This window comes from Charadrius vociferus, unplaced genomic scaffold (assembly GCF_000708025.1).
Source record: "Charadrius vociferus isolate BGI_N301 unplaced genomic scaffold, ASM70802v2 scaffold259, whole genome shotgun sequence".
Classification (NCBI taxonomy): domain Eukaryota; kingdom Metazoa; phylum Chordata; class Aves; order Charadriiformes; family Charadriidae; genus Charadrius; species Charadrius vociferus.
This window is the reverse complement of record NW_009661368.1, coordinates 7,434,005-7,447,173: the sequence shown is the minus strand read 5'-3', so window position 1 is coordinate 7,447,173 and position 13,169 is coordinate 7,434,005. Positions and strand designations below refer to the sequence as shown.

General features: G+C 54.2%; 1 protein-coding gene across 1 annotated transcript in view; it reads right to left on the bottom strand.

Moving 5' to 3' along the window:
- Window positions 1-12,779, bottom strand: part of LAMA5 (laminin, alpha 5) — a 49,952-nt gene extending 37,173 nt beyond the window's left edge. The window contains exons 1-11 of the mRNA XM_009893584.1: window positions 12,645-12,779; window positions 12,070-12,167; window positions 6,795-6,910; window positions 5,753-5,871; window positions 4,871-4,961; window positions 3,971-4,105; window positions 3,466-3,528; window positions 1,644-1,784; window positions 1,133-1,270; window positions 735-869; window positions 105-239 (exon numbers count right to left, since the gene is read on the bottom strand). Coding sequence (XP_009891886.1) covers window positions 105-239; window positions 735-869; window positions 1,133-1,270; window positions 1,644-1,784; window positions 3,466-3,528; window positions 3,971-4,105; window positions 4,871-4,961; window positions 5,753-5,871; window positions 6,795-6,910; window positions 12,070-12,167; window positions 12,645-12,779 — 1,306 coding nt within the window. The remainder of the gene's footprint in view (window positions 1-104; window positions 240-734; window positions 870-1,132; window positions 1,271-1,643; window positions 1,785-3,465; window positions 3,529-3,970; window positions 4,106-4,870; window positions 4,962-5,752; window positions 5,872-6,794; window positions 6,911-12,069; window positions 12,168-12,644) is intronic.
- Window positions 12,780-13,169: the final 390 nt, after the last annotated feature.

Genomic DNA, 13,169 nt, shown 5'->3' with positions numbered 1-13,169 from the left:
CGACTACATTCATATACAACCCGGGGAGACTGGTTAGGAAAAGGAAAACCATTACAAAGCCAGTAGCAGCAGCTATTCCCTTCCCTCCGATGGTGGTTACTCACGCGTGCAGCTGGGGTACCCATAGAAGCCCAGGGCACACTGGTTGCAGGTCTGTCCCGCAAAATTCACGTGGCATCGGCACTGGCCAGCGGGGCTGCAGTTGTTGTCCACCGCACCTCGGGAATCGCAGGAGCAAGCTGTAAGAGCAGGACTCTCAATAATCTGCGAAACGCGCGATCCGTGGCCAACCTCTGCTGGTCTGAACTGACATTCAGCCCCGCAGGAATTAGCCACTTACATCAGAACTAAATTAATTTCTTAATCCCCTGGAAAGACAGGCAACATTTTCAGCTAGAGTCATGGCCACAGCAGAAAAATGACACTGGGGGTTTTTTACAGCCCATTCAACGTTCCTCAGCAGTTTAATAGGTTAATGCACTAAAAAGACAGACAAAAAAAGGTGTAAGCTGAGACACCGGGTCACAGCGGGGTTGTGATGAGGAAGCGTGACTGATAAGAACTGCTTTCTCTTCCAGGCTTTGGCACGATCCACCACCTCCAGAATCAGCCTGCCAAACTCACAGTGCAGACCCACATGGGTTTCGATTTTGAGAAACACCAAAGTCTTGCAAAAATAGGCATGTTTCTCAGCAGGTGACAGAGCAGCAGGAACTGAACGTTCAGGTCCTTACCGTAGCAGTGGGGGTAGGAGTGGTGCCCGGGACTGCACTGCTCGCACCTCGGCCCGGCAAACTCGGGTCTGCAGAAACACCTCCCGAGGGAGTCGCAGCCTCCCGGCAGCGTCCCGACCGCGCTGCAGCCGCATACTGCAACACAGAGAAAACATTTGCCCCGTGCTGGGATCACGGGGCCAAGCTCATGGCAATACGTTGGGTTTGTTTTTTTTTTCCTGAGGTTCTCAGATGGGCATTTAGGTCCTGCTCGAAGCGTCCGAACTGTCGATCTCTGCCCACTGCGTATATCCTCTAAAATGCCCACAAACCCACTCCCCAGTCCCCCTTCAGAACCCCGCCAGAAGACTCTGGCTTTGTGCGTACCCACCCGGTCCCACGGGAGGACAGATACGCACGCTGGCACAGAGGGTAGTTGAAGTAGCCGGGGGCGCACTGGTCACACAAGTGCCCTTCAAATCCCGTTCGACACAGACACTGCCCCGTCTCGCTGTCACAGGTGCCATCGTACTGACCGGGGCCGGAGCACTGGCAGGCTGGAAAGCAAAAAGGGCACTAGAAAATAAACGGCTTCTTCCTCTTTCCCCTTCCTAGGAAAGGAACCGGTTCCTCTGGGGTAGAAACGCGGTCACTGGAAAAACCAATGTGGGACACAGCTGACACCAAGCATGCCTGGCCCATAGCTCACATCCATAGGGAATTTCTCGAGGGCCCCCCACAAGCTGGGAGGATGCTGGAGGGTCAGGGCTGGGTGGAAAATGCCAGCAAAAGTCATGGGAATTTGTCACTCAGAAGTGGGGCTGGAGAATTCCTCCTCCCCAGCGCGAGCGGAGGACGGGGGGAGGCACGCTCCTCCCCAGCAGGGAGGCGAGCGGGGCGAGCATGGGGCGCTGACCCCGAGTCACTCACGCTGGCAGCTGGGTCCGTAGTGGCCTGGGGCGCACTGGTCACAGTGTGTTCCCTGGAAGTTGGGTTTGCACACGCACATCCCCACCCGAGGGTCTTTGCGACAGGCGTTGCCTTCTGTCCCACCGGCGTAGCAATCGCAGTCTGGAGAGAGGACACAGAATTACAGAATCGCAGCCTGGTGGGGGCTGGAAGGGCCCTCTGGAGCTCCCCCATCCCACCCCCCGCCAGAGCAGGGGCACCTCCAGCAGTGGCACAGGACGGCGTCCAGGCGGGTTTGGGATGGCTCCAGAGGGGGAGACTCCCCCACCTCTCTGGGCAGCCTGTGCCACTGCTCTGCCGCCCTCACAGCAGAGAAGGCCCTCCTCAGGTGGAGATGGAACTGCCTATGGTCACGTTTGTGCCCATTCCCTCTTGTCCTGTCACTGGGCACCGCTGGAAAAAGACTGTTCCCATCCCCTGGCACCCTCCCTTGAAGGATTTATAAGCCTTGATAAGATCCCCCTCAGTCTTCTCTTCTCCAGACTAAAAAGACACACAACAAGCAACAGCAGACACGGCTGTCAGTTGATCTCTGCTGCTGGGCAGAGGTCCCCCAAGGACAGGGAAGGAGTTGCCACGAGCGGCAGCAGCACAAGCGTTTGCTCCCTGATAACCTTCCCACCAGATGCAAATGTTTTAACCAAACCCCGCTCGGGCGAGCAGCACGCCTGGCTCGCGGGGTCGCAGCGTGGGAGGGAGAGCTCAGCATCACGCAGAGGCGCGAGGGGCTGGATGGGCAGCAGGGCACCGCGCAGGGCGGACACACGCTCCATCGCCCAGGAGCTGTGCGGGAATAACCAGAACCTTCAGCAAACCCACGTGGGGTTTGGGCTTTCTCTCTGGGCACCCCACGCTCAGCTGCACCTGAGACCTTCCCGCTGCCAGGGCAGGCGGATGCTCCGGGCGAGCAGTGCGGAAGCCCTCGGTCAGCTCTGCCCTCACCCACAGCAGTGGTGCGGGGTGCCGGGCTGGGAGAGGGAAGGGCAAATATTATTCAAGAGCCAGAGGGAGGGGGGAGGTGAGGAAATGAGAAGGGAAGTGAGAAATTCCAGCTCAGGAAAAAAAAAAAAACACAAAACCTTTCTGGAAGATACAGAAGGAAGGAAAAGGTTATCTGGAGCGCAGTGGGGAGCATGAGAGAGGGGAGGACTCGGTGGGAAAAGAGACAAAGAAAAGCACAAGGGAGGAGATGAACCCAGAGGAGTGAGCATCGGAGAGGAGGGAGGCGGAGGGGGCAGGGCTGAGGGCACAGAAGAGCTTTCAAAACAACAGAGAAAGCAACGCAGGGCCAGCGGCCGGCTGGGCGCGCTGCCCAGGCACCCGCAGCAGCGCAGAGGGGGCCACTGGCACGGACCCCCCGCGCTGCCCACCAGATGGAAACCACAGGGCGTGCAGGTGTGGCAGAAGGACAGGTTTATATCTGAACCTGGAGGCTGAGATTTGGGAGAACCCAGACCGGGTTCCAGCTCAGCCACAGCCCCTCTGTGATCTTAAGAGGGTTCCTTACAGGGAGGCCAGAAGGAAAGTCCCCACACAGCCTGGACACCAGAAAACAAGCACACAATCACAGCCACCCTGGGCTAGAGGTTCCCTGTCTATAAAAAGGGGTTCATAAAACTTCCTTTCCCCCATCCCTCAAGCTGCATCCTCTCTCAGAACCACTCTGTCTCTTACAACACTCATGCCAAGTAAGCTGAGGACCTGATCTGGCATTGAGTGGTGAGATATGACAGTAATAAAGCATGGTGATTGCCAAAGCAGCAAGGAAAATTGCACTGCTTACTTATTATCTGTCCCGCAGGGAGCACTTGTTCTCCAGTATCGTTGTGAGCAAAAGCTGGAACAGCTACGCAGAGAAAGAGACATTGCACAGGTCAGCACATACGCTCAAAGAGATCCTGTCGGGATATCAACGGGTTGACAGTCCCAAAGCTGAACGGGCTGAATGAAAACATTGAACACGGAACAAAATGCAGAATCCCACTAAACAAAGATCCATTACAACCATTTTTAACCCGGGCCCTGGAAAGATGTCCTTCACAGAAAGTGAGAGATGAGCCTCCAGTGAGCCAGGTTCAGCCCAGCTCAGCTCTGGTCCGGCTTCCACCAAAGCCAAATGTGGGCTTCTCCCCAACTGCAGGAACTCTTCCTGGGACAGGAGTGCCCTGTGGCACGGGGAAAAGGCACCTGGAGAGTGGCCCCAACTGGAGCTGTTGGCCCGTCCTGCCCCCGCCGGGTCTGTGCGGTGCCAGACTTGCCCACCCCGCAGCCCCGCAGCCCCCACTCACGGTAGCAGTGGGGGAAGTTGAGGTATCCCTCGGCGCAGGCATCGCAGTGCTCCCCGGTGTAATTGGGCTTGCAGTAACAGCGGCCGGTGAGGTCCTCGCAGGTGCCATCGGTGAAGTCAGACTCACAGTTGCAGCCTGCAGTGAGGGACGAGCCGGTTGTCACTACCTGACAGTCACTCGGCCAACCATGAGCACTACAGAAGCATCACTGCGGTACAGAGCCTCTGCAAGAGACCCCGCCATCTGCTGTAAATCCTCTCCAAAAACAAAAAGTGGGATTTTGCCTCTTCAAAAAGGGTCTGGCTTAGAGGAACGGCTCCCGCTGTGCTCGTCCCACTGCAGGGACCCAAGCAAAGCCGCACAGCCCCGTCTCGGTTCTCCAGGAGACCCCCGTTTCCCTGGAGAGGTGGCAGTGGCGCACTGCAGCAAGGACACGGTCCAGAACAGCTGATGTGTCACAGCTACCAGACCGAGCTGGGATCCCCAGCGATACAGATATAACCCACTGCTGCCCAGAAATCCCTGTCTTGGCGCACGGAGAGCAATGGTTTGCAAGTGCCAGCTGAAAGGGCACAAGATGACAGCTAAGACCGGACTGCCCCGCAGGCTACAGCAGGGGTAACAACCCATTTTTAGCTCATTCCAGCCTTAGAACATGCCACCACTTCTGATTTCAGGGATGCTGCAGACACACATACTGCCTGCAAGTACAGGCGGCCGTGCACATACGTTTCCATGGGCAATGCCAGCTGCAGCGTGAACCGCCCATGCAGCCACATCTTTTATGGTGCTGGACTCCCTACACCAGAAAAATCTCTCAGCCCAGTCTTTCAGCCCACCCTCCCCAGTGCCATCAAGTCCAAGCAGGCATCTACAGCCCGCAGAGGAAACCACACTCACGATAGCAAATGTACGGAGAGTCGATTGGGTGGTCAGGGGACCGGTAGTATCCTGGGATGCACCTCTCGCAGTTAATGCCGGTGGTGTGATGCTGAAAGACAGTGGGTTAGAGGGGCATCAGTTCCTCTGCCGGCGGGATTCATGTTCGTCTGCCAGATTTACTGACAGCTTCAGGGTCCAGAGGGAGCAACTGAGAAGTGTCATCGCACAGAAGACCTAAATCTGCTCAAAATCCCACATACACCGATTTGAAAACAAAGTATTTCCTGCAAACTGTGTATCCTCCCGTAAGCCCAGTCTGAGGTTCAGGTTCGTATCTGACCTCGAGCCCGTTTCCCTTGCCTCAGATGGTAAAACGTCCTCAACCACTATGTGCGAGGAGGACGGGAGCAATCTGTTTCCTCCCAGCAAGAAAGCACAGCTAAATGTTTCGTGCCACCGCATGAAACCAGCTCCCAGCCACCTTGGGAGTGGAAGAGCTACTTTCCCGCTTTCACTGGGAACTTCAGAGACTGAGGAGATTGGCATTTTGGTGGTGAGAAGAGACGCAGAGAGACGGCCGCCCGCAGACTAGGCAGGGGCTTCCCCATGTGCTCGGCACCAACCCGTCCCTCCCACCGCACAGCGCCTCAGCAGACCTAACCCTAAAGCATCCGAAAGGTAACGGTACAACCCAGGGGACAGCGAGGAACCCAAGCGCTGTATTCATTACTGGCGCACACTCCTTTAACCTATGGCAAAGAGACTAAATCTCCAGGGAGAGACCTCACTAAGGTAACGGAGGGTGTGCGAGGGGGCTGGCGGAGCGGCCAGCAAGGCTGAACTCCAGGCTGAGCAGACACAAACACAACAGCATTTTCCGCGGGAGCTCTTCAGGCCTACCTGGCAGTCAATGCAGACACCTCCCCCTTCAAACTTCTCTTGGCGACTTTTGCTAGCTTTGTGGCGATCCACCTCGGGGTCGTAGTAGCAGTCGTAGGCATGGCCGTTGCAATTGCAAGCTGCAAAGACAGAGACGTTAGCTAAGCCACCCGTCCACGGAGGTCCTTCGGTCACCAGCTGGATCTCGAGATACGAACGCTTCCTCGTGGGTCTGACATTGGACGGGTTACTTTTCAATGAGGAAAGATGCCTGAATGCATCTCGGGGACTACACGATCACCCAACCTCCCAGAAGTCTTCCAGTTCACAAGCGCAGAAGCAGCAACTCTTTCACGAAGTCTAGTCTGCAACCGCAGAAACGCAGCAGGCACAACATCAGAAGTAAAATATGCGCAGGCGTGTAGAGACGAGAAAGAGACATTACCCAACTTTAGGGCCTCGGGTAGTCTGGTTTAGAGGGCAACATTCTCGCCTCTTTTATCCCATCTAGGACGGAGGTGAGCTGGAAAGTTCAGCCCCCGGTGAGGGTGCTCTTTACAAACCCGCAGGATTAAGATTCAACCGTCCTTTGCCGCCCTGCGTTTATAAGAGATTGTGCGATGCAGCTACGCTCCGTGCTCTGCACTCCCAGTGCAGCATAAATTCCACTGTCGGCATTTACTAAAGGTTTCTCTAGACAAATAAAGATGTCCCGTATGTAAACACATCCAAATGTAATTCATCTTGGAGACAGAATTGAGCAACGAGACTTGCCTGCGCGAACCCTTGGACACAGAGGAGGAATTGGAACATAAGCAGAATCAAAGTCCCGTACAGACCGAGCGGGCCTCCCTGCGCGAGCCCCGACTGAACACAATCAACCACTGTGCAAACCGGCCTCTCGCACTGCCGGTGATCTCCACCCAGTGCCACACACCATCAACCCCACCATTCCAGTGAATGGCTTCTTCCGCACCGCAGTGTCGAGGGGCCGGTGAAGTGTGGTCAATCTGCGCTTTGCAAAACAGCTGGAAAAGGAAGGAAAAACCCAACTCCGACTTACGCTGGCATTCGTTTGCGCTGTCGGCAGTGGCGGGCTTCCAGGGGAACTGGTTGAAGCCGGGGCAGCAGCGATCGCAGGACCCGCCGCAGGTGTTGTGCTGGCAGTCGCACTGCAGCCTGCAAGGGGGAGGAAGGAGGTACAGCCATTGGGGCGATGACAGGGACGCGCGGGACGGGGAGCCACCGCGTAACCCCGCTGTGCATAGCTATCACTAGTCAGACACACGAACGCGTGATATTTATTAATCCAAATATTCTGGAAAAGGCTTCTAAGGCATTGGTTTTTTTAACTTTTGAATTGTTGGGGCTTTTTTTCTAAGCCAAACACCAAACTGCTCTTCCAGTGCCATTCTCTCCCTTCCTTCTCCTCCACCATCACTCCTCTTTTCTGCACAGGGAGATGAAGATTAGAGAAAAATCGACGTGCCGTTGCCTTGCCAGCTCTACAGACAAAGAAACGTGAAATGGCTGGAGGGGGCAGTGGTAGAAACCTGAGCTGAAGCAAATTACTTGAGAGGGAGAAGCACGGTGCAGGGCCACGACATCCCCACCACCGCGCAGGGGCAGCGTGAAAGGAACGATAGTCCAGAGCCAGAGAGGGATGGGGCCACACAGGTCCCATCTGCTCCTCCAGCTATACCTGTGCTTGCAGAGAGGAAGGCCACGAGATTTGAATTAAGTCTTTTAGCAGACGCTGGCCCCACTCTCCCTGCGAAATGCACCTCCTGCTTTCCCCAGCCGGCGCAGGCAGGGCTGCGCTGGGTAAACAGGCGGCTCCGGAGGCGCCAGGCAAGAAATCTCGACGGTCGACTGACGGCTCTCGTCCCTGCTCAACCGCAACGGTGATTCATTAACATCAGTGACATCATCTCCAAAACTTCCACTTAGCAGAAGGCGATTCCCATCCAACACAAACGCTTTCTGTTGTAATAGACTTATGGATAATACAGCATGTTCCAGCTTTTATCTGTGCAATTACTCATTTCCCCTCAGGGTCAGTCTGCCACTCCCATCTCTCCCTCCTCCAATGCTCTTCCATTCAAAAGCAGTGTTTAAAAATAAATGTAATTTTTAAAAACATTAGCAGTAAATGGGAGTAGTCATTCTTGGTGAAATGCAGGAGTGCGGACACACTCTTCCATGCCTGCAGTGAGCTGAGTGCCGTGGTTTCCACCTACATGTGTTTTTAAGATGTAGGACCTGCAAGCGTACGTATAGTGAACAGCCAGACAGAGGCAGCCGCACAGGACAAGTAAACTTGTTTTAATGAAATATGGGATGATCTGAAGGTTCGGGGGAATGCGGGCAAGGACCCACACAGAGCACGTTCACCACAGCCAGGGGGGTGAGAGGCAGGGGGTCCGGGAGCTGCTCCCAGCCCCGCGGGCCGTCCTCCCCCTGCAGGCACCACGGAACGCTTGGCCGTGGTCAGACACCACGGAACGCTTGGCCGCGGTCAGACACCACGAAACGCTTGGCCGCGGTCAGACACCACGAAACGCTTGGCCGTGGTCAGACACCACGAAACGCTTGGCCGTGGTCAGACACCACAGAACGCTTGGCCGCGGTCAGACACCACGGAACACTTGGCCGCGGTCAGCACTGTGAGCGCTCCTGATGCCCCGTCCCTGGGGCAGCCTGGGCTGCGGCTGGCAGAGTCCAGGCATGAAAGCGAGCCCCTGAGAGGTTGGCTGGAGCCTAGGCGGCAGAAATGAGCCCTGAAACGTTCCCCAGGAGCTTTGTTCTCCCCGTGTTTTGCAGACCCAAGGGGGAGACTGAATGAGAGGCAAACCTTGGCCGTGACTCCGTAAAGAAACCACCCACAGACCTCTCACCTGGCTGACTACCACTCAGCGCTTTCAAGGAAACAAAATTTTATGTTTTTTTTTTCTATGGCAGCAGCTCTAGATCAAGATTAACGTCCATATACAAATGTGTGGAGAAAGACGGTCACCGAGTCAGAGAACTTATAAACCTGCTGAGCAGTGTGAATCACCCTGGCTGGAGGACGCGGCTCCAGCCACACACCCCGGCTCTTTAATGTTCAAGATGTTTGAAAAACACTGGTTCGGTTCCCAGGATGCAAAAAGATGGCACTCAATGAGTAAAGACGCACATTTCAGATGGAGAAGGAGCTATTTATTTAGTCTCTGCTGTCCAGAGTTAGCAACGACCTCTCAGAGAGCTCATCCATCACGGCAGCTTTACCGTACCTTGTGCCGAGTCTGTGCTGCTGCTGAATCACGGACAAACGTGCGTAAGCTACATTATTTACATGTTTCATTGATTGAATATATACAAGGAAGAAGAGGGAGCGGCTGTGTTCACATAGCACATATTTCCTGGTCGTCCTGCCATAAAAAAATAAAACCACAGTCTCCCCACTGGAACTGATGCTCAATAGCAGAGACTATAAATGGTTTCCAGTGAGCAGCGGTGTCAGAGCCAGGAGCGGCACACAAGCGCTGCAGCATCTGGATTTGGCCGGGACATCTGAGCAGCACAATCAAGAAAAAGCCCCTTCCCCTAACTGCATCTCACTATCCTGAGGGAAAACCACCTGCAAAAGGGACTCACAGACAGCACAAATCTACCAGCGCCACACGGTGCTTTCGCTTCCAAAATGGGAAAGAGCAAGCTAGCACTCAGGATCCAGCAGTGGGAAAGCATCCTTGATCTCCTGCAGGTCTGCTGCTGACCAGCCAGGCTGCCGTTGTCTTGCTGGTTATCTTCAGCATCAGGCACGGCAGCAGCTGCACTCTCCGGTTGTCTCCTCCCTTGCTTGTGGCATCCGTGATGGGGCAGTGAACCCACGGTAACGGTTGCTCTTATCAGACAAATGCAGAGCACTTGCAGGCTTCTCCGGAGCTCACATCAACAGCAGCTGCATGTTAACACATGATTTCTGTCCGGGCTCTCCGTCTGCAGCGTGCCAGGTCCCCGCTGATGCTTATCTCACCGCTCACAGGGTTTGCCAAGAGAAAGGTTTGTGCCTGATCCTGCTGGTGTTCACCTTTAACCAGGAGAATTTTCCTTCCCTCTGCTTAATTTATCCCGTTCGATCTTGGGGCAAAGAGAGACGGTTGTGAAGAGCACACAGGACCCTCGGGGAGGCTCTGTCTGCCCACGCGATGTGGGCCCTTGCACACACACACACACACACACACACACACACACGTGGGGGGGGACCAGATGCACTGCCAGCTTAACACAGCTGGATGTGCCGCCTCCCTAACTTGGCACTTCAGAGAGACCTTCCAAAGCTGGATAAACATTATCATTTATGGCCAGGAAGTCAGCTCACGAACACGCTCCATCACGTCCTAAAGCCTTTGCCAAGACTTCTTGCTCACCTCACCTCTATCAAAGTGCTCATCCTGCCTTTCTGGGCAACCGGCACAAGAAACACAGGCATGTGCAGAAGAGAGAAGTTAAAACGAGAGGCAGAGACCTCCCAGACAGGCTGAGACATAACTGGGATTTTTAACAGGGCTGGGCCGATTCACATTCCTTGTCTCCCTCTATTCACATTTCCTTGCCCGGTTGCTGTCACACATCTGAAGAGGCAGGACAAGTGCAGAGGGACACACCGCACCTCCTGCTCAGACGGGACACGCAGATTTCTGAAGGAATGATGCATTTCTGACAGCTGGGGCCCATGACCTGAAGGGACAGCGCGTCCAAGTCCCGCCTGGCCCTGCGATGCCTCTTGCCACGCAGCGTTACAGCAGGTATCGCCGTGCTGGCTCCGTGCGGCATCGGGGCAGGAGCGGGGGATGACTCCCAGCGGGGGAGGGCTGCACACAGCTGCCGCTGGACCCTCGGAGAACGGCAGCGTTTCGCCGATTACTCATCTTCTCAACTGAAAGTATTATATTTCTGCTGACTTCTGCGTGCCCCTGGGCTTGGTAACAGGGTACAGCAACGCCATGAGAAGTTCTTCTGTTTACCAGCATCTTTGTCCTGATGTATCCCAAAGGGCTTTACAGATGTTATGTGCTGACTGTACGAAGCACCCGAGTAGGAAATGTTTTCTCCTCCAGGCAAGCGCGATCTGCTCTGGGTGAAACGCAACAGCTGCTCACGAACAGGCGCTGCACCGTCAGAGCACAGTCTGTGGCCAAGAGCGAAGATGCCAAATGCATCCAAACGAGAGGGGAGGAGGGGAATTCTGGGAGGCAGCGACAGTCGTCAGCAGAAGTGGCACTGGACAAGGATCCCAACACCTCTCTCCTCCCTCCATTTCCCCTCCCTTCCCGGAGAGCCCTGAGCCATCGGTACACCCAAGACATGTCAGGGTGTTTCTATGTTAACGAATAACTTTGCACCATGAAGCCCCTTTGCCCCGGTACAGGGCTGTGCTGTCCATCCAGCAACACCAAAGCCCACAACAAAACCAAGGACCCGTACATCCAAATATTTATGAACTTGCCTTTGTCAAAGAGCTAGGCACACTAACGCAGACTCGCTTTTCAATACATCTTTGTTTTAACACTTAGCAGCTTTTAACCTTGGCCGGGACTCACTGGAATTTTATAGAAGATCCAAAAGCTCTACATGATCCTGATGAGAAAGAAATATAAGCTTCCCTCGTCCAGCTGAATCTACCCACCCCTCTCATAAAGGCAACATGCAGGCTGCGAACAGATGGCTAAGAAGCAACACTCTCATAGTCTGAAGCAGCTCTTTGGCATTTCAAGTTGCCAAGGCAGATGGGAAGAGCCCCATGAGCCAAAATGTAACTGCTTTGCATGCTCTTGTTCTTTGGCAGAGAGTAGTTGTTCAGCTACATACATAACCAATCTATGGTTCTTACGAGGAGAACTGGACCGTGGAGTCTGGTCTCTTGGGAAACCATCTATTTATGAGAGCACTGTCCCTGTTCGTAAGAAGGCATTTCGGAAGCAAGAGACTTCTCTGAGCAGGTTCAGAAACCAGCCCTGGGCTTCAACAAGAAACCTCCACGTCCAACAACACTCTCGGCTTTGCACATCTGCCCTCCAGTTCCAGCACTCTGCTGCCACGAGGATGGCAAAGTTGTGGGTGGGGAAAACCAGAGCAGGGAGCTGATCTGGCTGAACAATAGCCTGACAAAACATTTAATTTTTGCTACTTTGGCAGGACCAGTTTCTGGTTCATTCTCAGGTTGTTCTCACGAACAACCATGCTGGCACAGTTAGGAGCTCAGGACAGGACGCAACCCACACTGGCATCTTTCATTCTTAGCATAACAATTCAAATGCTTTTACACAGAACCGGGACTTTGAAAAACATACCTGTACGGGTCATTAGGGTCTTTGGCATCACAGACATCTGCATGGCCATGGCAGACACAGCGCCCTCCAATGCTGATATCTTTGATACTGTAGTAGTACTGGAGAGCACAAGAAAGTTTGGCCATTAATATCTTTACGAATAAGCTTCACAACTGCCCTACTCAGAATTGAGCAGGACTTTCTCTAGTAAAATGATACGTCGGGACATTTCCCTTACAGTGGCAAGCTCCACCTTGTAGGCTGCAACATCTGCCTATGGTAAGACCTCCCACCACTAACAGCCCGTTAGTTACAAGTCGGGTCTCCCAGCACCATCACAAAGCCACACGTGCCACAGGAGGTGTTTCCCAGTTTCATGCTGTTGGTGCTAAGCACAGCTCTTCCCAAGCAGCCTCCAGCTCCAGCCACGGCAGCAGCGGTAGCGGCTGCAGATGCCGTGTCAGCTCCGGGAGTACAAGTACAGAGAGAGGAAATCCCCACGGGCAACATCCAGGGACGTCTTCTCCCCAGAGGTGGCATGCACAGCCCTCAAACACTTCCACCTCGCTGGCAAGAGGTACCAAGGTCTGTCTTACCCTCCTTGTCACCGTAGGGTCCCTTAAAGCTTTGCCCATCAGGTGCCCGAGCAGAGTGTTTGTCTGCAGGAAGCGCAGTCGGATGTTGGTGGCTTTCGTGAAGTTCCGCAGGAGAGGAGAGTAGGAGAAGTTCATGGCTCCTGGGCGCCCATTTACCAGAGAGACAACAATCTGTGAATGCAAGGAGGGAAAACAAATCTGTGTAATGAGATGGGACGAAATTAATCTCTCCCTCAGCCAAACTCAATCCTTACTTCCCCTCAGGACGACTGAATCAGCTCCCTGTCAGTCTCATTTGTTTTAACAGAGTGATTCAGGTGACACCCAAAAGCCAAGAGGGAACTAATTAATAAAGTACCTACAGTCACCGAGAAACCCTGGGAACTCCAGGGCATGAAAACACGCAACTGCTCACCTCCCCGTTTTCTAAAGGCACGATGCGGGAGTATTCAGTAGTGCAGATGGCATGGTCATCCTTGGTGATACGGTCCACAGTTTGCAGTCCAAACTTCTCAATGCAGTCCC